The sequence below is a fragment of the Ovis aries genome, chromosome 2 (assembly GCF_016772045.2).
Source record: "Ovis aries strain OAR_USU_Benz2616 breed Rambouillet chromosome 2, ARS-UI_Ramb_v3.0, whole genome shotgun sequence".
In the NCBI taxonomy this organism is placed as follows: domain Eukaryota; kingdom Metazoa; phylum Chordata; class Mammalia; order Artiodactyla; family Bovidae; genus Ovis; species Ovis aries.
In genome coordinates, this window is record NC_056055.1 from 202,672,617 (window position 1) to 202,700,512 (window position 27,896).

At 41.7% G+C, this 27,896-nt stretch overlaps 1 protein-coding gene across 20 annotated transcripts in view; it reads left to right on the forward strand.

Moving 5' to 3' along the window:
* SPATS2L (spermatogenesis associated serine rich 2 like) overlaps nt 1-27,896 on the forward strand; it is a 184,322-nt gene that overhangs the window by 65,804 nt on the left and 90,622 nt on the right. For 11 of the 20 annotated variants that reach the window (XM_012141929.4, XM_042244055.1, XM_042244056.2 and 8 more), the window contains one exon: nt 22,481-22,541. In XM_012141929.4, coding sequence (XP_011997319.3) covers nt 22,503-22,541 — 39 coding nt within the window. In that variant the 5' untranslated portion in view covers nt 22,481-22,502. Of the gene's footprint in view, nt 1-10,576; nt 10,786-18,045; nt 18,246-22,480; nt 22,542-27,896 lie in introns of those variants that run through there. The other 9 variants (XM_042244051.1, XM_042244050.1, XM_042244053.2 and 6 more) reach the window with 3 other exon arrangements.

Genomic DNA, 27,896 nt, shown 5'->3' on the forward strand with positions numbered 1-27,896 from the left:
CTCGTGGCTCAGATGGTAAAGAATCTGCCTGCAATGTGAGAGACCTGGGTTCGATCCCTGGGTTGGGAAGGTACCCTGAAGAAGGAAAAGGCTATCCACTCCAGTATTCTTGCCTGGAGAATCCCATGGACAGAGGAGCCTGGTGGGCTACAGTCCATGGGGTTGCCAACAGTTGGACGCGACTGAGAAACTAACACTTTAAGCTTTAAGACAGCAGGGTTGCATCTGCCAACACTTACCTTTGTATCCTAGCAAATAGGACAGTACCTGGCACAAAGCTTACACTCACATACCCACATATACTCACACCCACAATTCATTATATATGTAATGAAGTAAGCAGTAAACAATAATGAAATTCTGATAATATAATCCTGAGTATTTTTCCAGATTATCAAAGATAATGTATACCCTCGCACACACATTCTAAGTCTAACAGTTCAGTTTTTTGAATGATTAGAATTAAAGGGTTAAAAGTTCTAACTAATGAGAAAAAGAAATGGCTGTGGCTACAAAGGGCATGCTCAAAGTAACTCACAATATAAAAGACCATTTCAAGAAGAATGCAGGGAGAGGCAAATAACACAGAACAAATACCAAAGAGAGAGATAATCCCATTAGAATAGTGTCAGGAAGCCTAAAGTCCAGAGTGAGCTGAAGTATGTAAAAAATTTAACAACAAAAGAGACTTAAAAAGCTGGCAAGGAACAATGCTACAGAAAATGACGGTGACAAAATAAGGCAAACACAGAAAACTGGAATGCTTGTGATGTTCAGCACTATGCCCATTTTTGCTAATGACATAGTTATCATTTCTGTCAAGACTGGGATACTATTTTTTATTGTTGTTTTTTGTTTGTTTGTTTGTTTTTTTTTTTTTGTAGACTTTCATTTTACTTTTGTAGAAAAAAGAACAAGAAATGGATAGGACCTCTGATGAGAAAAACAAAAGGCTGTTCATCTCTTCATATTTTTGCCTTTTAATCAAGGATCATGATTTCTCACCTGGTAGGACAGAACAAAATGTAAACAAGAGGGAATTGAGGCCCACAGCTGTGAAACACCAGATCCTTAGCTGTTTGGTGTGTATCGGGGTCTCCTGGCCCAGGCTGTAGCCTGAGAACACTCATGCCTGTAACTGTCCCACTCCAGCCAGCCATCTTGGAGACATTTGTGAATGGAAAACTCCCCCAAGTGCCTGGTGATTGACAAAAAATAGAAAATATGAAACCCCAGGAAAATTCAAAAATTTATTCTGAAACTTTGAGAACACTCAGAAAAGAAAGAGATAACCATTAGGCACCAAGAAGTCAAGCAGGACTAAATGATTTTCCTGTTCACTAGAGTAACTAGAATGCAAGATGAAAAAATGTGGTAGACATGGTGTATATGGATTTCATCCAGGCAGTTTTCACAACATCTCAAGATCCTATTATGAATTTAATGAGGCAATGGCAACCCACTCCAGTACTCTTGCCTGGAAAGTCCCATGGACGGAGGAGCCTGGTAGGCTGCAGTCCATGGGGTCACGATGAGTCAGACATGACTGAGCGACTTCACTTTCACTTTTCACTTTCACGCATTGGAGAAGGAAATGGCAACCCACTCCAGTGTTCTTGCCTGGAGAATCCCAGGGACGGGGGAGCCTGGTGGGCTGCCATCTATGGGATCGCACAGAGTCGGACACAACTGAAGCGACTTAGCAGCAGCAGCAGCAGCAGCAGCATGAACTGAATAACAGAATAGTCAAGTGGATTCACAGCAAGGTTTGCGTAACCAAGCCCAAGGAGTGCTAAAGAATGGGTCCGTGTGATCACGGGGTGACCTATAGATATCTACTTGTGTTATTCTATAGATCCTTTATCAATGACTTGAATGATGATTACTCTGATAAAAATAATAGAAATAAGAAACATCCGTTGAACTCTTCTGTTACTCTGTATGTATTCATTTATGTAAAACAATAGTCCTATGTAGTTGAGATTTTTATCTCCACTTTACAAATAAGCAGCACAGAGGCTGAAGTAACTTCCTCAAGGTCACACAGTTTTATATACTTCCTTGAGGAACTTCCTCAAGGTCTCAGCAGAACTGAGATTCAAGCCCAGACTGTTGACTTAATGGCATAAGTTATATGAATTATATCCATCAATATGTGGATGACCAAAGTGAAATGTGAGGCTTCGCAGGTGGCTCAGTGGTAAAGAATCCGCTTGCCAACACATGAGACATGGCTTCGATCCCTCAAGTCGGGAAGATCCTCTGGAGAAGGACATGGCAACCCACTCCAGTATTCTTCCCTGGGAAATCCCACAGACTGAGGAGCCTTGCAGGCTGCTGTCCACGGGATCACAAAAAGAGTTGGACACAGCTGAGCAACTAGAAATAAACAACAACAAAGTGAAATGTACGGGTAAATAAACCAAAGTTAGAGCTTTGGTGCCGCCGCCCCCCAAAATAACACTAGAATGGAAAAATTAGCCCAGAGAATAAAGATATAACTAATTTGAGCCAAATATAAACTCATACACTCAAGTTCCAAATAAATCAACTGCAAAAGTAAAGATTGGAGAGATAGGACTTATAGCAAATCAGGAAGTCTTGGGAGTTTCATTTAATATTGCCTCACTATGACCAATGAATAGTGTGATTGTCAACAAAATGCAATCTTAGAGCAAAATTTAAAATCATTGTTCTTCTTCCCATTAATAATTTTCTACCCCGTTTGACTTTTTTTTTTTTTTTAACCAAGTCAACTTTCCATTTTTGATTCTAGTTCTAGGGAATACTAATGTTTTTCAACTTAGTGGAATGAACCCACTAAATAATTTTTAAATGAGTCCCTTTATTTGCATTGAACCAAAACAATGGCAGCAGACTAGTAGAATAAGCAGAAGCTTGGCAGTCAGTCCCAGAGGTTGAGTCCCCTTCTTGCTATTAACTGGCTTTGGGACCTTGGCCTTAAAGTCTCAACGCCTAGTTCCCTCATCTAGAAGATGGCAACACTAATGTCTACCTTGCAGGAACATCCTGAGGACTTGGGAAGTAGACATAAAGAGATAAAATTTTACGGCATGGTGCCTGAGAGGGTTTTGTTTTCTTCACTATTGTAGCCCGAACAAGTAGGCTGGTGCCTGACACAGAGAAGGTGCTAGGAAGTGTTTTCTAAGTGAATACCTAATGAATGAATATGTTCAGTAAAGGATGGAAGTGAAAGTCATTAAGTCGTGTCCAACTCTTTGCGACCCCATGGATAGTCCATGGAATTCTCTAGGCCAGAGTATTGGAGTGGGTAGCCTGTCCCTTCTCCAGGGGTTCTTCCCAACCCAGGGATCAAACCTCCCGAATTGCACGCAGATTCTTTACCAGCTGAGCCACAAGGGAAGCCCAAGAATCCTGGGGTGGGTAGCCTATCCCTTCTCCAGGGGATCTTCCCGACCCAGGAATTAAACCAGGGTCTCCTGCACTGCAGGTGGATTCTTTACCAACTGAGCTATCTGGGAATAGCAGTGTTATCATGAGAAGTCTTTGTAAAGCAACAGACTGATTATTCATAGGTTTGAAGAAGAGGAATGCTTTGTCATAGCTAAATTTATTTTTTCCCATTATACAGCATAGCTTCAGGATTTTTAAAAAACTAAAATAAAACTATGACCTTTAGGTCATCTTTGTAGTGTTTCCTCAGTTCTTACCCCATTTCTTCCCTGAGAAAAATGGGGTAAGGACTTCCATTCTTCTCATTTTGTCCAGTCAGATATTATTTGAAAGCTTGAAACGAAAAATGAAACCAAGTTAAGTCTGGCTGATAGCCATTCAGAAATAGATTTTTTTCTCTAAGTAGATTAATTTTCAAAGACTTTTTCCTCTTTAAGATTTCCTCATTTTTAAAAGAAGCATTTAGTAAAACAACAGGAATATGTTTCCAGTGTCTAATTATCTCTTTTTCAAGGCTGAATTTGGTAAATTACCTGGTATTAGCCGTTGGTCATCTCCCAGGTGAACAAAAAACAAATGACATCTGTAATATAATTTATGACTTTCTTTCCTAGAGCTAAGTGAAACTCGGCTGCATAGCATTTGTTTCTTTGCAGGCCTTTCATGTTAGTCAGATTAAAACTAATGTTTTTACAAAACTGTAAGGACAAAGAATCAAGTTGAACTGGTTTAAAAAAAAAAAAAAAAACTCCAGTGTTTGATTCAGCATTTCAAGAATAGCAGAGAAAATAGAGTCTGGTTTCTGACAGTGGGGTGGGATGCAGAGTTGGGGTGGGATGGGAATGAGAAGGAACTCTCCCATTTGCTAAAAGGAAAACGAAACAAGGATGTTATCTCTTCACTGTTACGAACAGGAAAAGTGTATAATTGAAACCAAAGCACATAACACCTTTTCACATACTGCCTTCTGATGTCATCTAATTACTTACTGCCTGCTAATCTTATCTCCTTCAGGAGCCTATCTTAAAATTACGCTGAGTTACCATTAGCTAAACACATCTCATCTAGCCAAAACACACTGGACTCCCGGTAAATATTTGTTGAGTTTTGTGGACTGTGCAGGTGGGTTTTCTTTCTGGCCTCATGCATGGCTGACTCGTTTATGCCAGAGAGGTTTTGGTTTTACTCTTTCTCTTACCTGAAATGCCATTCACATCATTGGCAGTATTGTCTCAAAGCAGTGCAGAAGAGCACCTCCTCTCCCCTGATTAACCCACCTAAACTGAAGCCATCTCACCCATCGAGAAGCCTGTTTTATAAACATGGTTGTAGTCATTTCAGAATGATTTATGATTCTAATTTCTCTTGGCTCTGGCATCACTCATACCCCTACAGTACACACACCTCAAGAATAGGCATTGAGTCTTATTTCCCACAGCAATACACACAGGCACACCCCTACACATGCAGTGTCCACCCATGGAAAGCACACTCAAAGGACGTGTTCTACAGCTGGGTAATGAAATGTTTAACATTAGTGAAAAAAGCCAGACAGCCCTGATTGTTTGTCTCTATCAGTCTGCCAAGAATGGGTATAAATGGAATCAAGGCTGTGAGAGACGGATTTTTTTCATCAGATAAATGACCAAAACCTAATACATTTACACCTCAAAATTGCTTTAAAGTAGATTGGATGACTAACAGAAAGTCTTTCAAAGGGAAGTAATATATGGTATTATATTTATTTGAGAGACCTGTATAATATTTGAACTACTGTACAAAAACCAGTTTTGAATCATTCAGTCTTTAGAAAAATGATTTGGAAGAGATTAAACTATATATCGCTGTGGCTTATAGACAGTCATAAGCATTTGGTATCTTCGAAACTTCACCCAATGTGAGTTGAGCCATAGGGCAGGCTGGGACTCAGAGCAAGGTGCATACTTTCAGGCCTTTGATTGTTGTATACTAAAGAAATAAGCAGACAGGTCGTGAGAAGGTTTACAAAGAACCCATAGTGTGCATAAGGGTATCAACAGCAATGAAAGTCCATATTTATAGGTGGAGTTCAGTTCAGTTCAGTTCATTCGCTCAGTCGTGTCTGACTCTTTGCGACCCCATGAATCGCAGCACGCCAGGCCTCCCTGTCCATCACCATCTCCTGGAGTTCACTCAGACTCACGTCCATTGAGTCCGTGATGCCATCCAGCCATCTCATCCTGGGTCGTCCCCTTCTCCTCCTGCCCCCAATCCTTCCCAGCATCAGAGTCTTTTCCAATGAGTCAACTCTTCGCATGAGGTGGCCAGAGTACTGGAGCTTCAGCTTTAGCATCATTCCTTCCAAAGAAATCCCAGGGCTGATCTCCTTCAGAATGGACTTGTTGGATCTCCTTGCAGTCCAAGGGACTCTCAAGAGTCTTCTCCAACACCACAGTTCAAACACATCAATTCTTCGGCGCTCAGCCTTCTTCACAGTCCAACTCTCACATCCATACATGACCACAGGAGAAACCATAGCCTTGACTAGACGGACCTTAGTCGGCAAAGTAATGTCTTTGCTTTTGAATATACTATCTAGGTTGGTCATAACTTTTCTTCCAAGGAGTAAGCGTCTTTTAATTTCATGGCTGCAGTCACCATCTGCAGTGATTTTCGAGCCCAAACAAATAAAGTCTGATACTGTTTCTACTGTTTCCCCATCTATTTCCCATGAAGTGATGGGACCAGATGCCATGATCTTCGTTTTCTGAATGTTCAACTTTAAGCCAACTTTTTCACTCTCCTCTTTCACTTTCATCAAGAGGCTTTTTAGTTCCTCTTCACTTCTGCCATAAGGGTGGTGTCATCTGCATATCTGAGGTTATTGATATTTCTCCTGGCAATCTTGATTCCAGCTTGTGTTTCTTCCAGGCCAGTGTTTCTCATGATGTACTCTGCATAGAAGTTAAATAAGCAGGGTGACAATATACAGCCTTGATGGGCTCCTTTTCCTATTTGAAACCAGTCTGTTGTTCCATGTCCAGTTCTAACTGTTGCTTCCTGACCTGCATACAGATTTCTCAAGAGGCAGGTTAGGTGGTCTGGTATTCCCATCTCTTGAAGAATTTTCCACAGTTTATTGTGATCCACACAGTCAAAGGCTTTGGCATAGTCAATAAAGCAGAAATAGATGTTTTCTGGAACTCTGTTGCTTTTTCGATGATCCAGCAGATGTTGGCAATTTGATGTCTGGTTCCTCTGCCTTTTCTAAAACCAGCTTGAACATCAGGGAGTTCATGGTTCATGTATTGCTAAAGCCTGGCTTGGAGAATTTTGAGCATTACTTTACTAGCATGTGAGATGAGTGCAGTTGTGCGGTAGTTTGAGCATTCTTTGGCATTGCCTTTCTTTGGGATTGGAATGAAAACTGACCTTTTCCAGTCTTGTGGCCACTGCTGAGTTTTCCAGACTTGCTGGCATATTGAGTGCAGCACTTTCACAGCATCATCTTTCAGGATTTGAAACAGCTCAACTGGAATTCCATCACCTCCACTATCTTTGTTTGTAGTGATGCTTTCTAAGGCCCACTTGACTTCACATTCCAAGATGTCTGGCTCTAGATGAGTGATCACATCATCATGATTATCTGGGTCATGAAGATCTTTTTTGTACAGTTCTTCCATGTATTCTTACCACCTCTTCTTAATATCTTCTGCTTCTGTTAGGTCCAGACCATTTCTGTCCTTTATCGAGCCCATTTTTGCATGAAATGTTCCCTTGGTATCTTTAATTCTCATGAAGAGATCTCTAGTCTTTCCCATTCTGTTGTTTTCCTCTATTTCTTGGCATTGATCGCTGAAGAAGGCTTTCTTATCTCTTCTTGCTATTCTTTGGAACTCTGCATTCAGATGGGTATATCTTTCCTTTTCTCCTTTACTTTTTGCCTCTCTTCTTTTCACAGCTTTTTGTAAGGGCTCCCCAGACAGCCATTTTGCTTTTTTGCATTTCTTTTCCATGGGGATGTTCTTGATCCCTGTCTCCTTTACAATGTCACGAACCTCCGTCCATAGTTCATCAGGCACTCTATCAGATCTAGGCCCTTAAATCTATTTCTCACTTCCACTATATAATCATAAGGGATTTGATTTAGGTCCTACCTGAATGGTCTAGTGGTTTTCCCTACTTTCTTCAGTGGAGTTAGAGAGTATTTAATGGTGAGGTTAGTGGTTAAATGTGTTCAGCATTGGGCTAGAAACCACTCTTTTTTCCTCATATTCCACAGAAAAGATACATTTTCAGACAGAGCTTTGATGGAGGTGAACTGGAGGGCTAGTCTTACCTGATTATCCTGCATACAAGTCTCTGAATTAAGAAAGTAAGTAGGAGATGTTGGGGAAGTTACCTGGTTAAAGACATGGGATACATGGAGTCCAATATGGGAAGATATAGAGGGCTTCAGTGTCCATGACTGACTAGAACACTGCTGGGTTGGAGATAAGTGGGGAGAAGGAGAAGGAGTGGATTGGAGGGTGTGTAAGTGAGGTGGCTAGAGTGGCATTTGACACTCCTTGTTTTAATGGTGACAATGTTTGTTTTAAGTGATTCCCCAATACTTGATGTTGAAACCTGGGGAATGAATCATTGCAACCAAGAAAGGAAAAATAAAAGTGAGAAGACATTTATTCCTCTTTTTCCACATGTCTTTATTGAACATTTCAAAAGTCAGGACACTCTCCTAAGTACTTTGGAAAAGAGAAAGGAGAAGTTGAATTGGTCAGAGACAGGCTTTTTAAAAGGAAGGGATTCTTTCTGTAATTCATTTTTAAAAGTACTTATTGTCCCAAAACAACATATATTTCAGTTGGCAAATTTTTATTTTTTATTATAGCTAGAAATTGAAATAAAATTTGCTAAGGCAGTGAATATGATGTCTAGAATTTTGAACCTATCAGTCAAAATGAGTTTTATTATCTGTGATTGCATTAGAATAAATTCAAGGACATTAAAATTATGTTAATTATGTCTTTTATCCATCTTGATACAATTACCTAAAATCAGCACGTATCAAAGGAGATTTCATAATTTTTAGGCTGTTCTGTTATTACCTCTAAGGCTTTATTTGAACCTTGTCCTTTCCGTGTTATAGTTGCTCATTGCCCTCTGCAGAAAAGTACCTTGGAGGTGAACTTGGTCACTAGAGCACTGACCACACCTGCCAGCCACAAGGCAGGAAAGTATGATCTGGCGTGGGTTTCTAAGTCATTCTACAAGGAAGGGGTGTTATAGTCTTGGATTTACTTTTGCTTGTGCTGAAATTTTAAGAACATGATAAACAAATGGCTCTGTGGACCCCGAGCCCTTGGAGTTTCTCAAGATGCTGCAGTCAGGCCTCAGCCTTGTGCTGCCACCCACAGCTCCCTGGAATTGCCCTTTGCCTCATTTAAAGTGGCAGCATCCACGGCGAGGGAAGGGTGTATCTACATGAGGGCAACTTGTGGTCAGAAGACTGTGGTTCAAGGACCAGCTCCATCACTGGCCAGATGCATGACAATAGCCTTTTATGGTGTAGTTTTTCACCTGCAAAGTGAAGATGGAGGAAAGCAACCACACATGCTTTGGAGGAATTGATGCGATTATTTAAGTGTTTAGATTTATCTTATAGCACGTAATGTGCCCCAAGCACTGTTTTAATCACTTGAAAAATATGAACTCATTTCATCTTCATTACTACACTCTGAGGTAGTTACTATAAATAGCTTCAGTTTACCTATGAGGAAATGAAGGTGTAGAGAGGTTGAGTAAATTACCTAGGTCCCCAAACTAGCAAGAGGCAGAGTTGAGATTCAAACTTGGTTAATTGCAGTTACTTATTTTCTATCATAAGAAGATAAGGAAGAATCTGAATAGCAGAAAATGGGCAGTGTTTCTTCTTTGTGATCATTTAGGGGACCCCGATTCTGTGGCAAATAGATGGGGGAAATGGAAACAGTGATAGACTGTATTTTCTTTGGCTCCAAAATCACTGTGGACAGTCACTGCCACCATGAAATTAAAAGATGCTTGCTCCTTGGAGGAAAAGCTATGACAAACCTAGACAGCATATTAAAAAGCAGAGACCTCACTTTGCCAATAAAGGTCTGTATAATCAAAGCTATGGTTTTTCCAGTAGTCATTAAATAAGGCTGAGCACCAAAGAATTGATGCTTTCAAACTGTGATGCTGAAGAAGACTCTTGGGAATCCCCTGGACAGCAAGGGGAGATCAAATCAGTCAATCCTAAAGGAAATCAACCCTGAATATTCATTAGAAGAACTGATGCTGAAGCTGAAGCTCCAATGCTTTGACCACCTGATTCAAAGAGCTGACTCATTGGAAAAGACCCAGATGCTGGGAAAGATTAAAGGCAGGAGGAGAAGGAGGACGACAGAGAATGAGATGGTTGAATGGCATCACTGACTCAATGGACATGAGTTTGAGCAAATTCCTGGGGATGGTGAAGGACAGGGAAGCCTGGTGTGCTACACCTCATGGGGTCGTGAAGAGTGGGACACAACTGAGCGACTGAATGACAGACACCAAAGATCCTGTGTGTCTGGTGACTGTGGCACCATAATTAATGCAGACACCCCTGCCACCGGGCTGGCTGACTGCCTGGGAGTGGTTAGCCAGATGATGGGGACCAAGAGAGGCCTGAAGCTAAAGAGAAATAGTGCCTTTCTCAGAATGTGTTGAATTTATGAGTGATTTTTCTTTCGTTCTTTTTTAAAAAATATCAAACCAACAAACAAACATATATGAGACTAAGGTGTCTGTAGGTGGCACAGGCCTGACAGGCAAGAAAGTCTTCTCTCTTCTGAGTTCTAACGGTTATCCCCGCCCCCAAGCTCCTTACACTGGCTTTTCATTGGTAAAATCCACTTTGAAAACTTCATTCCTCTGGGTGACAGCATCAGCCCAAATAAAATGTGTATACCCCTGGACACAGTAGTACCTTATTCATTGGGTGTAAGATTAGCTGGCAGTTGCCTCCAGTTAAGTCTGGAGCCAGGAACAGGTTTTAGAACAGGGAGGAGGTGCAGGGCGAGGAATGTTTGCTGATTGATTGACCTGCCTGTCCTGGTGTCACGGGAAGATTAGAAGCCCTCAACTGACTCACATTCTCAGAAACTGACCTTTGGAAGGATGACTGCGGTCCCACCCGCACTGTCTCTGAGTCCCTGGGGCAGTCGGTGTAAAAGTTGCAACTTCAGTCTTACAGCTCTGCCTTCCCCAAGTGGAGAAGAACGAAAAAACTGAGCATTCGCTAACAGAGGCCTGAAACCCAGGGCACGGGGCAATTTCACATAAAGGAAACAAGCATTTTTGCAGAAGGTGAGTCCCTCCAAGCCTCAGGTGTCCTCAGCCACCATCCCACCCCTGGTTACCCAGCCACCACGCTCAGGATCCTGCTACCTACTCCAGTCTGTGACTCCACCTGAGTCACACTTTGAAGATGACTGGACGCAGTAAAAGCAAGTTGATAAAGGTGGTCAGTTCAGGGGAAAGGCTTATCTGTCTGTTGAGAAAGGCAGCCAAGCTGTGCATGGGAAGCCCTGATTTGGACACTTTACCAAGTGAGTCGAGGTGGATTTTGTGAGAGAGGCTTAGGAGCAATGGTACTGGGTTGGGGAAGGAGGCTTGAGAGGGTCTGGCTGCCTCTAGTTCTCTTCTGCCTCAGTTCCCTAGCATTTCTCTCCCAGCAGATGCTATCATAGCCCGTTTTGATTCAGTCGGTGCCAGGGGCAAACGTTTCAAGGAAGTAGGAGGGACCTGACTTTCTCCGCTACTTTGAGAAAACCGTTCAGTGTTTACTAGGAGGGTGCTGACTTAATGAAGCAGGAATATTGTGAGTTCCTTAGAAGAAAGATTTTTGAAACCAGAATACGCTCTGGAGAGATGGTGGCTTTCTTTACCAGATGTTTATTCCGTGACAAATGAGACTGCTTCCCTGAACTGGCGGTGAAGGTAGAGCTTTGTTTGCCAGGTTTTGTTAGTACTTTTCTTTGCCAGGCCAGAGCTATAGTGCAGAACCACAGCACGTGTTTTCTTTGGAGATGGGTATCAGTGTTTTCCTTCAAGATTTGCTGTAAAAACAAGCCAACTTCCAGCCCACCCTCCCTGCAAGTCTGCCCCTAACCCTCTGATGAGACTGGCCAGCTGGGTTGATCACGACCCCAGTGGTGCTCTGCCCCAAACCTTTAGCCAGGTCACTTCCAGGTCTAATTTCCTGATGCTGCTTTCCTCCCCCAGCTCCTCTTTTCTGTATTTTCACTTGTATATCTATCTCCGTTACATGGTTTAAGCTTCTTTGGGGGCAGGTATTTTTTGGGGGCTCCAGAGTCGCTGCAGATGGTGATTGCAGCCATGAAATTAAAAGACGCTTGCTCCTTGGAAGGAAAGTTATAACCAACCTAGACAGCATATTAAAAAGCAGAGATGTTACTTTGTCCACAGTGGTCCGTCTAGTCAAGGCTATGGTTTTTCCAGTGGTCATGTATGGATGTGAGAGTTGGACTATAAAGAAAGCTGAGTGCTGAAGAATTGATGCTTTTGAACTGTGGTGTTGGAGAAGACTCTTGAGAGTCCCTTGGACTGCAAGGAGATCCAACCAGTCCATCCTAAAGCAGATCAGTCCTGGGTGTTCATTGGAAGGACTGATGCTGAAACCGAAACTCCAATACTTTGGCCACCTGATGCGAAGAGCTAACTCATTTGAAAAGACCCTGATGCTGGGAATGATTGAGGGCAGGAGGAGAAGGGGACGACAGAGGATGAGATGGTTGGATGGCATCACCGACTCAATGGACATGGGTTTGGGTAGACTCCGGCAGTTGGTGATGGACAGGGAGGCCTGGGGTGCTGCGGTTCATGGGGTCACAAAGAGTTGGACACGACTGAGTGATTGAAATGAACTGAACAGAACTCCTGGAGTCAGGAGGTCCGAGTTCAGATCCCAGCTCAGGCACTTGCCTGCAGTGTGACTTAAGGAGTTCACCATTGTGTGCTCACATTTCTTTCTCTATAAAATGAAGGTTAACATACTCCACAGGGTCTTTATGAGAATTAAATGAGTTTATACTTGGGAAGTGCCCAAGTTCATACTTGGGTATACAGGAAAGTGTGTGTGTGTGTGTTAGTTGCTACGTCATGTCCAACTCTGTAACCCACCAGGCTATTCTGTCCACGGAATTCTCCAGGCAAGAAATACTGGAGTGGATAGCCATTCCTTTCTCCAAGGAATCTTCCCGACCCAGGGATCAAACCTGGATTCTTTACAGTCTGAGCCACCTGGAGTATACGGGATGAGTTCCATAAGTGTTATTTTGTGACTATTGCCAGCATTCTCCATAGAGCCCAGCATGTTGTAGGTGTTTAGTAAATGTTTGTCAGATATTAAGAAAAAACTTTGTGTAGGAATTGCCATAGCTGGGTAAAGAGCTGGGGGAAAGGGAAAAAAAAGAAAGAGAAGGTGTGTTATTTCCTTTTCAACATTTGGGGAGTTGGTGTGAGGTGCTTTGGTGCTCAGGGGTGTAAGGAGAACTGTGCTTGATCTTTTGTCTGAATGCTTCTGGGGTTTGGGATATGTTCCGTGGGCAGTAGAGGGGTGGTGGGCAAGGCGGTGTGATCTGTGGGCAGACAGCTTATTATAGCATGCTTGGAGAGAATGGATTTATTCTTCCGAACCTCAAAACGCCGGCCACTTCACCTTTCCCAAGGCATCTCTGAGGATGGGCCTGTTGTAAAGACTTGAGCTGACATCATCGCATCTTGAAAGAACGCAGCATAATTGAATTGCTGATACAAGTGGGTACTTGCACTGGGCCCCGCTCACCCACATCTCTATGGAAACACATGTTTGCTTGAAAGCCCAGCAATCAGAAGCAGAGTCTTCCAGGAGCCAGCATTGGGTCACTTTTAGAAAAAGGCATTTATTTATATTCTCGAGCTGTCAGAGACCTATGCAATGAAATAATTTCAAATTAAATAGAAAAATCAGGCCACAGATGAATGCTAATAGAGCTTGCCATGCACCCTCCCCCTGTGCTCTCAGGGGCCTGAGATCTACGCATTTATTTTAGCTGTCCTTTGCTCTTTTGCTCCTATTTGCATTCTGCTGCAGTGAGTGAGGAGGTGGTTTGGCACTTTATGCAAAAATGGTTAATCTTCATTCATACGCATTTGCCGGTACTAAAATGGAAAATGCAAAGCTGGGCTCGCCATCAAGTCTGCTTTGTGCTCTCCCAGACCACTCTGTGTGCAGCGTGTACAAGGGCGTACAATCCAGATGACTCTGCCTCCTCTACAAGCACCCGGGGCTGTAGAGTCAAGACATTCTCTCAGAAAGGTCTGAAACTTGCATCAGCCCATCTTGCCCTGGATGTGCTCAAGTGATTGGAAGCTTTTATCTGCCTCTAGAAGCAGGATTTTTCAAATAAGTATTGACTGTTAATGACCTGTTTAAAGAAAACATTCAATTTTCTTTCTTCCCCCTACAAAGAACTTAGTAGGCAGTGACATTTCTAAACCAAAGGCTAACCCTGCTTTTCAAAAGAGGCAGAGACTGGGCTTTTAAATGTGAATTTTTTTCCCCTGACATTTGCCCTTAAAATGCTTTTCCGTGAAGCTGTTCTAGTGGGTTTAGTCCGCTGAAGTGTCTTTGAATAAAAATGCAACCTTGAGATCTTTTTCCCCCCCTTCAAATTACACAAAAAAAGTGTATGTTAGGAGTCTTCATATGAAAGTCATATTTCAGTCACCGTTCCCTGTTTCATTGTTTACGTGTCCTCATTCCTAATAATTAAAGCAACTTTCCTCCAAGGAGCAAGGCACTGCACAAGAACCTTTATTAAACTGTGGGAATTAAACCACAAAAGTGGCTGAAGTACTTGGAATATGAGAGACCTCAGTAAGTACAAGACCAGATAAGGAACAGCAAAGGTGGGAGTGAAAGGAAAGAGAGCACAAAACGGAAGAGAGATTAAGCAATGGAAAAGTTGAGCAATGGAAAACCTGTATGTTGTTACATTTAGACAAGGTTCCAGTTTTATAGAGGGAGCAGTTTCCCTCTTGAGCTAGCTAGCATGTCAGTCCCCTTGACTGTGCTTAGGCAACTGGACAGTTAGTTCTTGGCCAGTTTAAAGATGATCTTTGCAGAGAAATAGCCAAATATATGGGAGACAGCACCCATGTCTTTTTTTTTTTTTTTTTAAAGGTAAATTTTCAGCTTTCAGCTGCTCTGGCTGCTCACTGCTCCCATCACCCCGAGGGCCCTTACAGACTTGAGTACCTATGAGCTGAAAAGTGCCACAGAGGTCCCGTGCTCTGAAGGTTAGAGAAGATGCCATCCCAAAACATGGCTGTGGGAGTTCAGAGCATAGTACCCCCAAATATGATGCTTTGGTGTATTTGGTGAGCTATGGGCACTGAAATACAGCAACTACAGGAAGAGACTTTCTTTGAATTCTGCTTTTCTGCTTAAAGATAGATCGTCCAAGAACTCAGTTGCCATAAATTCCCTCCCTGGTTGGTGAAACTCCCAGGGGGTGTGTTGACTCTTATCACAGAAGAGGAAACTAGATTTGACACCACACTCAGCAGACTTTGTCACAAGCTATCATAGCTCCCATGTGCTCTTTTAAGGACCTGTTTGTCTTTTCTAAAAATCATTTACTGTCCCCTCAGAGGCTTGTACCCCCTCTGCTTTCCCTGTTAAGATGGTATTTATCCTGAATTCTAGGCTACCCTGGGGGGAGAATTCTTCGTTTTCTCCTGACCATCTTCCATGTGTCCATGAGACATGGGGTTTCCCTCGTGGCTCAGATGGTAAAGAGACTGCCTGCAATGCAAGAGACGTGGGTTCGATCCCTGGGGAAGGGAATGGCTACCCACTCCATTATTCCTGCCTGGAAAACCCCATGGACAGAGGAACCTGGCAGGCTACAGTCATGGGGTCGCAAAGAGTCAAACACAACTGAGCGATACCATGAGATATACATGTTAATAAGCATGCGTTTGTTTCTCCTATTAATCTTTTATTACAGGGGCCCCAACTAAGAACTCAAAGGGTAAGAGGGAAATTACTTTTCCTCCTCTAGAACTCCATCCTCTTTTTCTGCAGCTGGAGACCTGAGGCCCTAATGCTATACTCTGACAACCTAGAACCTCTGCTCAGATGTTCCACCAGGACGAATGGTGGCCCTATAGATAAATTTGCAGCTTCTCCCTAGATCTCTATCAAAACTCACTTGTCCTGTCTCTCATTCTGTCAGAGCACCACTCTCTGCAAAGGGCCAAATGATGGCAGTAGAGAATGAAATAAAATAACATATGAAGTCACCCTTTCTTCAGGAGATGATAGCATGCCATAAACTAAGTAAGAATGTAGACATCTCTTAAGAGATTTTCTCAGCCTAGGCGTTGGCACTCTGGGAGATCATGGGGCGCTCTGTTTTGACAGAGGCTTTCTGCTACTTTTCCAGTCACGTCACATAATTGATTTCCTCCCCACAAGATCAGGGCTTCCCAAGTGGTGCTAGTGATAAAACAGCCCACCTGCTAATGCTGGAGACATGAGACTCCTGTTCAATCCCTGGGTGGGAAAGATCCCCTGGAGGAGGGCATGGCAACCCACTGCAGTATTCTTGCCTGGAGAATCTCATGGACAGAGGAGCCTGGTGGGCTACAGTCCACAGGATCACACAGAGACACACGACTGAAATGACCTAGCACTTAGCACCACAAGATCAGTCCCGATTCTTCCTCTCTGAGGCAGCCACAAGATGACGTCTCAGGATCTATGTGATCACAACACTGTCAAGGCTGTACAAAAATTGGCTACAGAGACACTTTAATTACTTTAATTTAGAAAGATGTAGTAGTTAAACATTAGACCCTGGAATGTCGTGGCGCCTCTGGGCAACATCATAGAATCAGGGAAGCAGCTTGTTGGCCAAGGGCCCACTAAATGCAGCTTCTAACACTCTCATCAGAGGCAGAAGCCGCAGGAAAACAGCCATCTCTTTGTAATAGGTACATTCCCGCCCATTCCCGTGTGAGTTCAGTGGTTTGCTCTGCAGTCTGTGTGCCCTGTGAATGTATAATACAAGGCATACATCACATCCCTGCCTGACTGGAAAAGGCAGTGGCTGGGACTGGTTTTATTCTCCTTGCAGAGTTCTTCCTGCAGTTCATGTCTAATGCACTCCATGACTTGTTTGTGATGGTTTTGAAGTGTTTCCAGCACAGCGGCTCTGGGCTTCAGAGTCACAATGCCTGTGCCTGAGTCCTGGCCCTGTCACTTACCATGGACTCTGGGTTAGTCACGGAACCTCTGTTGCTCAGCATTCATGTGTATGAAATGGGCATAATTAGTTTCTATTTTATAGGGGCATAAAGGTTAAATAAGCTTCCCTGGTGGCTCAGAGAATAAAGCATCTGCCTGCAATGCAGGAGACCCAGGTTCGATCCCTGGGTTGGGAAGATCCCCTGGAGAAGGAAATGGCAACCCACTCCAATATTCTTGCCTGGAGAATCCCATGGACAGAGGAGCCTGGCGGGCTACAGTCCACAGGGTCGCAAAGAGTCGGACACGACTGAGAGACTTCACACAAGGGTTAAATGGATAAATTTATATCAAGCACTAAGGAGAGTGCCTGGCACAATATTAGTGCTCCATATTTATTGCTATTATTATAATTAGTATGTTGGTGAAATGACCATTCCCTAACAAGGTAATTGGTAGGAAACCACCCTCTAAACTCCCACACCCTGTTTATCTGTCTAGGCTTCTGGAGAGTCTATTTGTTGTGTGTAGTGACTGGGATCAAAGAAGAGCCCATTCTTAATATTCCCAGGCAGTGGATCTCAGTTTAGTCTCCGTGGGTCTGAATGCCCTGGAGGGCAGTTTGGAGCACTGACCACTGTACCCACTCCCAGAGCTTCTGATCCAGCCCTTCTGGAAAAGGGCTGAGAATTTATATTTCTAACAAATTCTCGGATGCTGCTGCTGCTCCTCTGGGAAGCCCACTTGAAGAGCCACTGCTCCAGGACACTAGCTTCTAGCAGATGTAAGCCACATGGGCCATGTAAATTTTCCTAGTAGACACAGTAAAAAAGTGAAAAGAAATGGGTGGAGTTAAATTTTAATGTTTTATTTAACTCAACACATCCAATATTATCATTTCAACACACGATTGACATAAATTAGTATTGAGACAGCTTACATTCCTTTTCTTTAGCATGCCTTTGAAATCCAGGAAGTATTTTACAGGACATTCCAGTTCAGACCAGCCCACATTCAAATCTGGCTTTGCAAGTAAATGACATGAGTAAGTTTCTTTTTTCTGACCTCCACCCTCTCATACCAACTGACATTCTCTATTAGGTTTTTATAAATCATGGGAGGACTTTGCATAAATGACCTTGAAAAAATTGTTAAAATGATTATTAAAATTTTTTTTTCTTATGTTTTTCCTCTGCCTCTAAATTCCATTCCAGAAAAGTAATAGGATACATGAAAACAGGAAAGTCAGTCTAAGAGTAGTAATAGGTTTCAGAGAAACAAAAGTGAAACTTTTATTACTGCCTACACAGTGAAACAAGCGAAACAGAGACTAGGCTTCCCTGGTGGCTCAGATGGTAAAGATTCCCACCTACAATGCGGAAGATCCTGGTTTGATCAGAGTTAGGAGATACCCTGGAGAGGAGAATTGGCTACCCACTCCAGTATTCTCGTCTGAAGAATTCCATGGACAGAAGAGCCTGGTGAGCTATAGTCCATGCAGTCACGAAGAGTAAGACATGCCTGAGCAACTAACACCTTCTTACACTCTGTAACTTTTTATAATTTATATGATTACATGAGATATATTAATATATATGTAATATCTTTTTCAGTTGTTTAGGTTGTTGTATATATTAGTCTTCTCTGAATTGTATTAATTAGAAATGCTGAAACAAACATATGTTCCAGAATTTATACTCTTCGGGTTCATTTTTCATAAAGAATATTTCTCTTTTTTACAAACTAATAGATTTTCTGACTAGCATTAATGCATACTAAGTAAGATTTTTGCATAAGTAAGTTCAGTTCGATATAACTTTGTACATGAAGTGATTGGTGGTAACTATGGTTGTGCATTATTAATTTTACACTGGAGAAGTACATAGATGATATATTGGTGATAAACAGTGAAATTCTTTCCTTGGGGACTGATATCTTTCCTAATAAGTTTTTGACTATGGAACATGCATCTAGACTGAGGTAAGATATTAATCTGAGATTGCATAAATAAAATTTCAACAGTTTCCTTGATCTTTATTTTTCTCTGGGCTATATGTAAAATTGAAAGCCAAAGTATAAAATTACAGGAAAAAATTTTCAAACATTCCTAAGCTGTTAAAATGTTGTTGCAGGATCGGGACTTGTGTTTCTGGTTATCTTCATTTTCTATTGATTAGTTACATGCATGGGATGTGTATGTGTGGGTTTGAATAGTTAGGCCTCAGTCATTGGTCTGTTCTAAGAGCAATTTTAAGTGATAACAGGATTAGAAACCAGGTTCTTTCCCAAGAAGTCAGAGTGTGGGATCATTGTACCTTTCTTTTGGATTTAAAACTCCGAGATCAAGCTTTGTTACTGATAGACCATCAGGGGTGGTGACCAAGTGTGGTGAGAGGGGAAGAAATAGATCTGTTGGCTCCAGACTTCTGTCTCTTATTCACAGCATCCAAGGTTTCTCAGGTTAACCCAAAGGATCTGCAACTTTGAGGGATGGAGTTTCAAGTTGCTGAACTCTGGACCTGTCATTTAGGAGGAGGTGCCAATATATTGTTTCTTAGAGGAAAATTTCCTTAACAACTATACGAATTAAACAAGTCATATTCAGGGGATTTGACTGTCCAGATACAGTTCATAACAGAGAACAGAATCCCAGAAAACAGGGGCATAGCACAATTTCATTTTCAGAGGAGCGAGGGGGTCAGAGGAAAGGCAATGAACACATACGCTGTGCCAGAGTATTCTGGGCAGGCTATCGCCAAGCCCAGGTGTGGACTCAGCAAGGACCTTTGACAATGAAGATCAGCCTTGTACTCGTTGTTCGTCTTTATTAATGAAACCCAATTTAACTATCTAAACTCTTAATTCTAACCACTTAAACTCTTAATTCTTTAAGGCAAACCAGATTTACTTTCTATTTATTTTGAACTCTTTCCTCTAGTTTCCATAACTGGAGCTGTAGCTGATTTTGCAGTCTCTCTGTTACACACCAACCAGTGGAGAGCATTGGCATGCAGAGGCCATTAGAATCCAGCTGGAAGGGATCACCTGTACAGGCAGCCCTTCACGCAAGGGGAAAAAGAAAAAAAGCATAAAATAGACAAAGAACAGCTCCCTACAAATTATTTTTATCTTATCTTCCCATCTGAGGAACCTGTAATAGCCCCATTCTACCCTCACAGTCAGCATTCCCCCCACCCTGCCACCAAATAATATTGTAATTAATCTTACTGGCATCACAACCAAAGAAGAGTCTTCTTTGACTTAGACGCCGAGGTCAATGAGAAAGGAAATTGCCAAGGAAATTGTCTATTTCTATAAATCTAGCTCACCATTCCATACTGCCAGTTATTCAGATCTCAGAAATTTTCTGTGCTCTGTGGAATTCCTCCCTGATTCTTACGTAGATTACAACACTCCAGCTTTAGAAAACGCTGCACACTCAAATCTTAGACATCAAAGCAAAACAAAAACAAAACCCCTTTTTCTATCAGATTTCACACCTCCTTAATGGCAGGAGTAGATGAGTCTGGAAGACTTAGCTAATCTAGTCTAATGAGAGGAAGTGTGGCTCAGATCCATCCTGACAAACAGCCCCAAGTCCTCCTGTATCCTTTAAGCCTTCCTTACTCCATTGTTGCAGCCTGGGTCTCTTTCACTACCTCCCCCAACCTCATTCTCTCTCACACATCCATACACTATCACATGTGGAAAAATCCATGCATAAGCCATGTATGTTTGCATAATGCCAGAACCTCTATTTGAATTCGAAAATCAACCATTCAGATGTCTTCAGATATCATGCTTATCGACCATCTTGCAGGCACTGTGGTAACTGATCAAAGGTTTCACATCTATGGCTTGTTAAAACCCCCCAAAAACTGATATTTGTCCTTATACTTCACATAGCATCTCTATTCACTGTTATGGATAATCAGAAAATAATCCTATTGTCTTTTACTAGTTACTCTCAGGGGCAAAAATATATGAGAATGAAATTCAGACATTATTTGCCAGCTAGCATTATTTACTTTCTCCCTTATGCCAAGGCAGAGGATACAAGATTTATCATTTGGAAGAGTTAGTGAAATGGGAGGTGTATCCAGTGAGATGGGCACTCTTTACAGAGTATATGGAAAGGAGCTGTCTCTCTGGTGATTGAGTATGCAGCGTCTCCCCCACCACAGTGCCCAAATTCGTGTGTTAGTGACAGTATCATTTGGAAGCTTGTAAAAATAAAATTTTACTGTTTCTAACATTAATATTTAATAACAGATAATAGTATATGGATTCTTATTTGAGTGGTGATAGAGTTAAGGTTACGTATTGCCAAGCTCAGCAGAAGGTAATGGATCTGAATTTATGCTTTATTTAAGACCTAAGCTTAAAAGAAAATGGTGGGGAGAAATCAGAATTTTTGCAAGCTAACCTTGAAATGTATCAAATCTAGATACACTCTTGGTTTTTCTAGCTTGGAGGTAAGCTATTTTGTTTCACTTATTTATTTATTTTGGTGTGATCTTAGTTCCCCAATCAAGGATTGAACCTGTGGCCACTACACTGGAAGCATGGAGTCTTAACCACTGGATCGTTAGGGAAGTCTCCTAGATACACTGTTTGTAGCAAAAGTCAAAGAATATAAGAAAGAGCTTTAGTGGTTCTTGATTGACAAAAAATCAAACATTTATAATAAGTAGTTAATCTAAAATGTAAGGCTTAAACAGTATTGAGTACTGCCCTGCTAGAGTTAATTGTATACAGGTTCTAGGTAAAATAAAAGACTTAGGAAAAATTAGAAAAAAAAAGCAAATAGAAAGTAAATTTTGATTGACAAAACATGCAAATTGATAGTATATTGGTATCTTGGCCTATCTAGCTGCTAATTTCCGTGCCAATCTGTTTGTCCATTGTAAGTCATTTGTGCTCAATTTCAGAAAGAGATTGAAACTATAAAAGACTTACAGTCTATCTTCTTTAATAATAGCAAAGGATTTAGACCAGATGAGAAGGTAATGCCACAGCTAGATATTAAGAATAAAGATCTTCTCATAGTGGGCCACTTCTCAAAGAAGATTGGATACCAAATGCTTAAAACCTAAAGAACTTTAGGAGACAATGATTATGGGCAGTTTTAAGAGTGCCTCTGAGACTAGAGATCATGAATTTATAGTCATTAAAAATATGATAAAGGTATATATGTGTAGATTCAGAGGGATATTTCCATACTGATAAGTGAAAATGCAAGTTTTAAAACTGTTATGTGTTTTTTATGTTTTAATCTGAAACCATTTCTCCTGTTTCTTCCTGGAGTGTTTTGGTATAGTTCCATACATGTGGGAAAGACTCAATCAGTGTTTGCTATATTGAGATTGAAAAACATTGAAGCAGTAGAGAGCATGATGACAGTGCTTAGTTAAAATAGGTACACTATTCCTCCTCTCACTGTTTTTTGACCACCATTCTTTTACATAATAAAGAACACAGATTAGGTGCATACCCATCTGATTTTGTCATTTTCTGTGTCAGTACAGTATGAATAAAAGATTTTACGTTGTCATCTGGAATTATTGTAACATGCTTTTAGACCATGTCTAAGACAAGTGCTTAGCTTGGAAGTATTTTTATATTCTAAATTGGTATTTATGATTATGGCAAAATGAAATTGTTTACTATATTGGAAGAGAGCATAAAAAGAACACATTGAGAAATCCATTTTAAAAGTTAATCTTTTTTTTTCCTTCTTGGTAGGGCTTCTTCCACTAGAAGCAAGATGGCCGAACTCAATACTCATGTGAATGTCAAGGAAAAGGTAAGATATAATTATATATTGGTTTGCAGAAACTCCAAATTGGTTTACTCTAGCTAGTAAAAACTCAGTTATAATGGAACAAGAGGAAAATGGTTTCAGGGAGGGGGGCGGGTGGTGAGGGATACATAATAAGTTTGACACAGGAGAAAGCCATTCCACACAATCATAAGTGGCATGTACTGAATGTGTGTGACACCTATTACATTCGTTTCCTCATTTAGTCTTGACTATAACCCCATGTAGTTGTTTTCATTTTACAGAGGAGGGAGTTGAGACACAGAGAAGGTAAGTGCTTTGCCTAAGTTCACATAGCTAGTAAGCAGCAGAGCTGGGATTTGAAGCCAGCAGTGCCATTCTACCATTGATACTCTTATCCGCCACGCTGGGTTCCATCTAAACGCAAGGGTATTATGTTACATCTCCAAAAACAGCCTCATAGGCTTATCCAAAGCGTTACCTAGTGGTCATGCTGGGTGGCCTTTACAGTGTCTTTCAACACAGAGTTCTAGAGTCTGAGAATCCCCCCTCCTCATTGTTTGTTGGAGGCTGATGATATCAGAGTCCTTCCAAATCTTGTCCTCCTCTGTGACTTTCCTCCACTTCGGGTCACAACCCCTCACCTGCCGTATCTGCGCCCTTGCACTGTTAGCTCTTAAACGATCATAAACTGTAGATCATAGGAAATTACGGAGATCAGTTTGTCCAGACCACTCATCTGCACTAGGGGAAATGAGGCCCTCCCAGAGGTTTGTCCATGGTTGCACAGCAGAGTGGAGGAGCCTCCTCTGGAGCTCCCTCCAGCTTTCTACATGGCCGGCTGCCTCCCACCTCCACTAGGCCTTGAACTGCTTGAGGGCAGGAGTTTGTCTTTCATCTCTTTGTATCCTCCTAGTACCTCAAATACTGAATGAACAACAAGAGAAGTAACATTGCTGGAATCCTTAGTAATTTTGCCTCCATTTAGCCAAGAAGTATCAGACGCCTACTTCGTCCTCTACCCTGTTCTAGATGCTGGCAATGTGGCACTGAATGTGTAGATGAGGGTCCTGCTCCCACGGAGCTTGCTTTTTAGGGCAGGGAAACAGAGAGTAAACACAAGAGCAAGTAAATGAACGTGATCGTTTCAGATAATAATGTTACGATGAGAAAAATACAGCAGGGTAGCACAGGTAGGTGGCTACTTAGGTGGGCTTGATCAGGGCAGCTCTCTCAGAGGAGGTGATGCAAGCTGAGATAAAGAAAACAGGAAAGGAACATCATGCAATGATCCAAGGGCAGATGTTCCAGGTAGAAAAGCAAAACCAGATGCCTGAGGAGGACTAAAGTTCATCGTGTTTGAAGAGCAAGTAGGCAAGTGGCTGGTTGACCACAGTGCGGTCGGCAGAGGAATGGTGATGGGAGACGAGATCAGAGAGCAGGTCACAAACCAGTATTGGTAGAATTCTGGCTCCTCACCTGTGTGTTCCTCAGTCTCCACAGCATCCATGAGTGGAAGCCAGGGGTCCACAAAGCTGGATGGGAAAAGATGAATTTTCATCTTTACTCATATCTGAATGAAATTTAAAATTTCCTTCAATCAGGAATATAGGCAAGGAAGAAAAACAACCCACAGGAGTAGCTGGAGTACCTGTGACTTTCACAACTAGAAATCACAAATATCTTCATATCAAATTACATTTGTTACAGATATCCTAAAATGCTATTTGTTCATCTCTGTTGCAACATTGGGGCTTCCCCAGTGGCTCAGCAGTAAAGAACCTTCCTGCAGTGCAGGAGCCACAGGAGACAAGGGTTCCATCCTTGGGTCAGGAAGATCCCCTGGAGAAGGGCATGGCAACCCACTCCAGGAATACCTGCCTGGAGAATCGCATGGACAGAGGAGCCTTGTGGGGTATAGTCTGTAGAGCTGTAAAGAGTTGGCCACAACCCAAGCGACTTAGCACACACTGTAAAATTAACTGTAGTTACAGAACTTACCACCCTATTGTGTTATTTGATGTTGACAGAGAAGCACATATATATTACAGTAGCATAAACTTTTTATTAATGTCAATGTTATTTCAATATGAGTGATTTACTCTGTAATCCTATGTACTTTAGTTAACTATTATTCTGAGAAGGACCCCCAAGGCTTTACCAGACTGTCATAGGGGTTCTGTGCCCCCCAAAATTTAGAACCTGACATAGAAACGTGTAGGGTTTTATTCAAAGGGCAAAAGTATCCACTGAAAGGAATTAAGCGGGAACATGACCTGATACGGTGTATTTTTAAAAGCTCCCCCAGCTTTGTCAGCTGTGCTTTGTTGTTGTTCAGTCACTCAGTTGTGTCTGACTCTTTGTGACCCCATGGATAGCAGCACGCCAGGCTTCCCTGTCCTTCACCATCCCCCAGAGCTTGCTCAAACTCATATCCATTGAGTCGGTGATGCCATCCATCCATCTCATCCTCTGTCGTCCCCTTCTCCTCCTGCCTTCAATCTTTCCCAGCACCAAGAAAAGTTATTTAATATGAAGATCTATAAACAAGTACTACTTGTCTGATGAAGATACAAAGGCTTGAGATAAAGTGATTTGGTCAAAGTCAGACTTTCAGGGAATGTGAAAGAGCACGGATTTAAACTCAGCTCTCTCTGGTTCTGGTTCCTTCTCTTGCTCTTTCCTCTACATTACCACTTCCCAGAGTGTTCCACCAGAATAACCCCAGAGCACAGAAGAACAAACCTCCTACCTGGGGACATGGTTAAAACCAACTTCCACATAGAATTCCTTTGGGATCTTCTGTGTTATCTTAAAAATAGGTGCAAATTTTTTTTATTGTATTCCATATTATATTCCCTATATTATATTAATACAGAACTGTGTTCACTTATTGACCACTGAATGAACAGTGGCAGAAGTCTGTGCCCTTTTATATTGTGGCTTCATATTCTCTGTGACTCACAGTCATACCCTCGGGCAAGAGTGTGTTCCTAATTGAAGAAGCTGAGTTTGGCACCACAGTGCTGACCAGATAATGGCCCCTTTTCAAACATCTGTTGATGGATGGGCTGAACAGCTCTTAAAGTTGGGTTATGAGAAGGAAAAGCACTTTAAAGAATCAGTCATAATAGTTGATTCCCTACAAAACACGGCCAGTGGACAGACCAATATGGTAGGCTCAGCAGATAGAGTGTCTTATTCAAAATAGAGGTAGTGTCGAGCCAAAATGTGGAAGGAGGCTGATCCATCATCTCACAGACAATGGAGGTTCAGTCTGAATGCTCCACGCATTGGCTTAAGCGCCACATTCATCTGTTTGTCCTGACCAATGCCACATGTATGTATGAAGATTAACAGTAGATGGTGTTTTTGCTGTTGCATTTCAGTAACTTATCAAAGTGTTGGCATTATTTTGAAAGCGGGTGATGTTTAAGTTGTAAATATTATCCATCTGCATGACAATGAAAGTAGAGCTCCTCTAACTCAGTTAGTAAATTCCATCTTCCCATATCAAAAGGTTAATAGATTTCTTAGCTCAATAAAATAAATCATAATAAACAACTGAAAATTCTGATCATTTGTAATTTCACATTGATTTATTTTTGCACTTTTATTTCCTTTAGTTATTAGCTTTTATGGCCTTTTTATGATTAGTTTGTTTCCCAATCTGTCACACAGCAGTGACATTTCAGTTCTGAAGATTAAGAATAATAACAACTGTTATGTCTTACATTATAAATTATAAGCTCTTAGGAGATGTGAGAACAAATCTGCCTGGTGTGTTTATACACTATCTAGTCAAGTACTGTGGGAAGTTAACTACTTAGCTAAAGTCTTGCAGTGAGATGAGTTCCTCAGTTATCTCTGGTGGGTCCGCTCATGGATGAATTGGAAAGGAAGAGGTGAGAGCATCATTTCTGTCCTCATGCAGCTTTTAATCCAAAGACATAACTTCCGGTCTCACATCCAAGGCAACTGGCATTTGCAGTTGACACTCTTGAGTGTCCTACCCTTTAGGAATCCTTTCAGGTGCCTCCTTTCTCTGCCCTCCTACCCCTCCTGAATTACTGGCCCTTTGATTGTTCTCCTTTGTGCTTCGGTGGGGTTCTCTGCCTTCTGCCCCTGTACTGTGATGGTTAGTGGTCTGTCGTCCCAAGGGAGATTGTGTGCTGCTTGGGGGCAGGCAGGGGGCCTTTCTTGTCTTCATATTCTTAGTTTTGACACATAGCTGACCCCAAAGTGCGTTAAATAAATGAATGGATGACAAATGAATGAACCTGCCTGCTTGAATTGTTAATGTTCTTTATAGACAAATTTCCCATTCACAATATTTTGCAAAACCTCAAGCGTTCTTGAAAATTGAAATGTAGGTTAATGGAAATGTCATCTCATTTTAGTACTCGCTTTTCTATTAAATAAAGCAAGTTTTAAATCGCTTCTAAAAACAAGCTTAGGTTACTTAGGTTGACTCCCTGTGGTTCTGTAGAAAAGCAGCATATCTTTATGAGATAGTTATCAAATACCGGTGGTCTCAGGTAGGTTTCACTGGTAACAGGTGAGGTCCTTTGGTGAGCAACCAGTCTTATCTCACTGTACCCTTTCCAAAAAATAGGAAGAATATCTCACTTTGTTAAAGAAAGATACCAGAACAAAATCTTCAGGCTAATCAGGGATCTTATGTGCATGCGCAGCTGCATCCAAATCATTATAACCCCATGGACTGCAGCCTACCAGGCTCCTCTGTCCATGGAATTGTCCAGGCAAGAATACTGGAGTGGCTTGACATTTCCTGTTCCAGGGGATCTTCCTGACCCAGGGGTCAAACCTGTGTTGCCTGGGTTCTTTACCACTGTGCCACCTGGGGAACCCAATCAGGGATCTTATATTTAGGGCCAATTCACTTTTTACAGCTCTTTACTAGGTAATGCCTTTTAAAAAGAAGAAGAAAAAGAAATTTAACACTAGAAACTCATAGATGAGTTAAAGATAGGGCTCAGTGGTGACTATTACATTATTTCTCATGTGAAGCACTAGGGTACCAAACTAAATTGATTTATAAAGTTTTAGATGTAATTCTCATCTGAATAAGGAAAGATTATTGCAACTGGCATCCACAAAATAACATTTTTAGTCAGATATTTTCATGCGTTATTATAAATCAGTTTAAATAGAATACAATTCAGCAGTACAATTTGGTGATGGAAAGCCAAGAAGATCCTTGTTTGTAAAATAGGATTACAGATGGAGTTACAAAATAAAATTTGCTGAATGGACAGTTTTGATCTGATAACAAATCCCAGCCAAAAGTGACCCTTAAGCCACAGAGAAGCAAGTATGCTCGGGAAGTGATCTCCAGCCAGGTAAAGTCATAGAAGG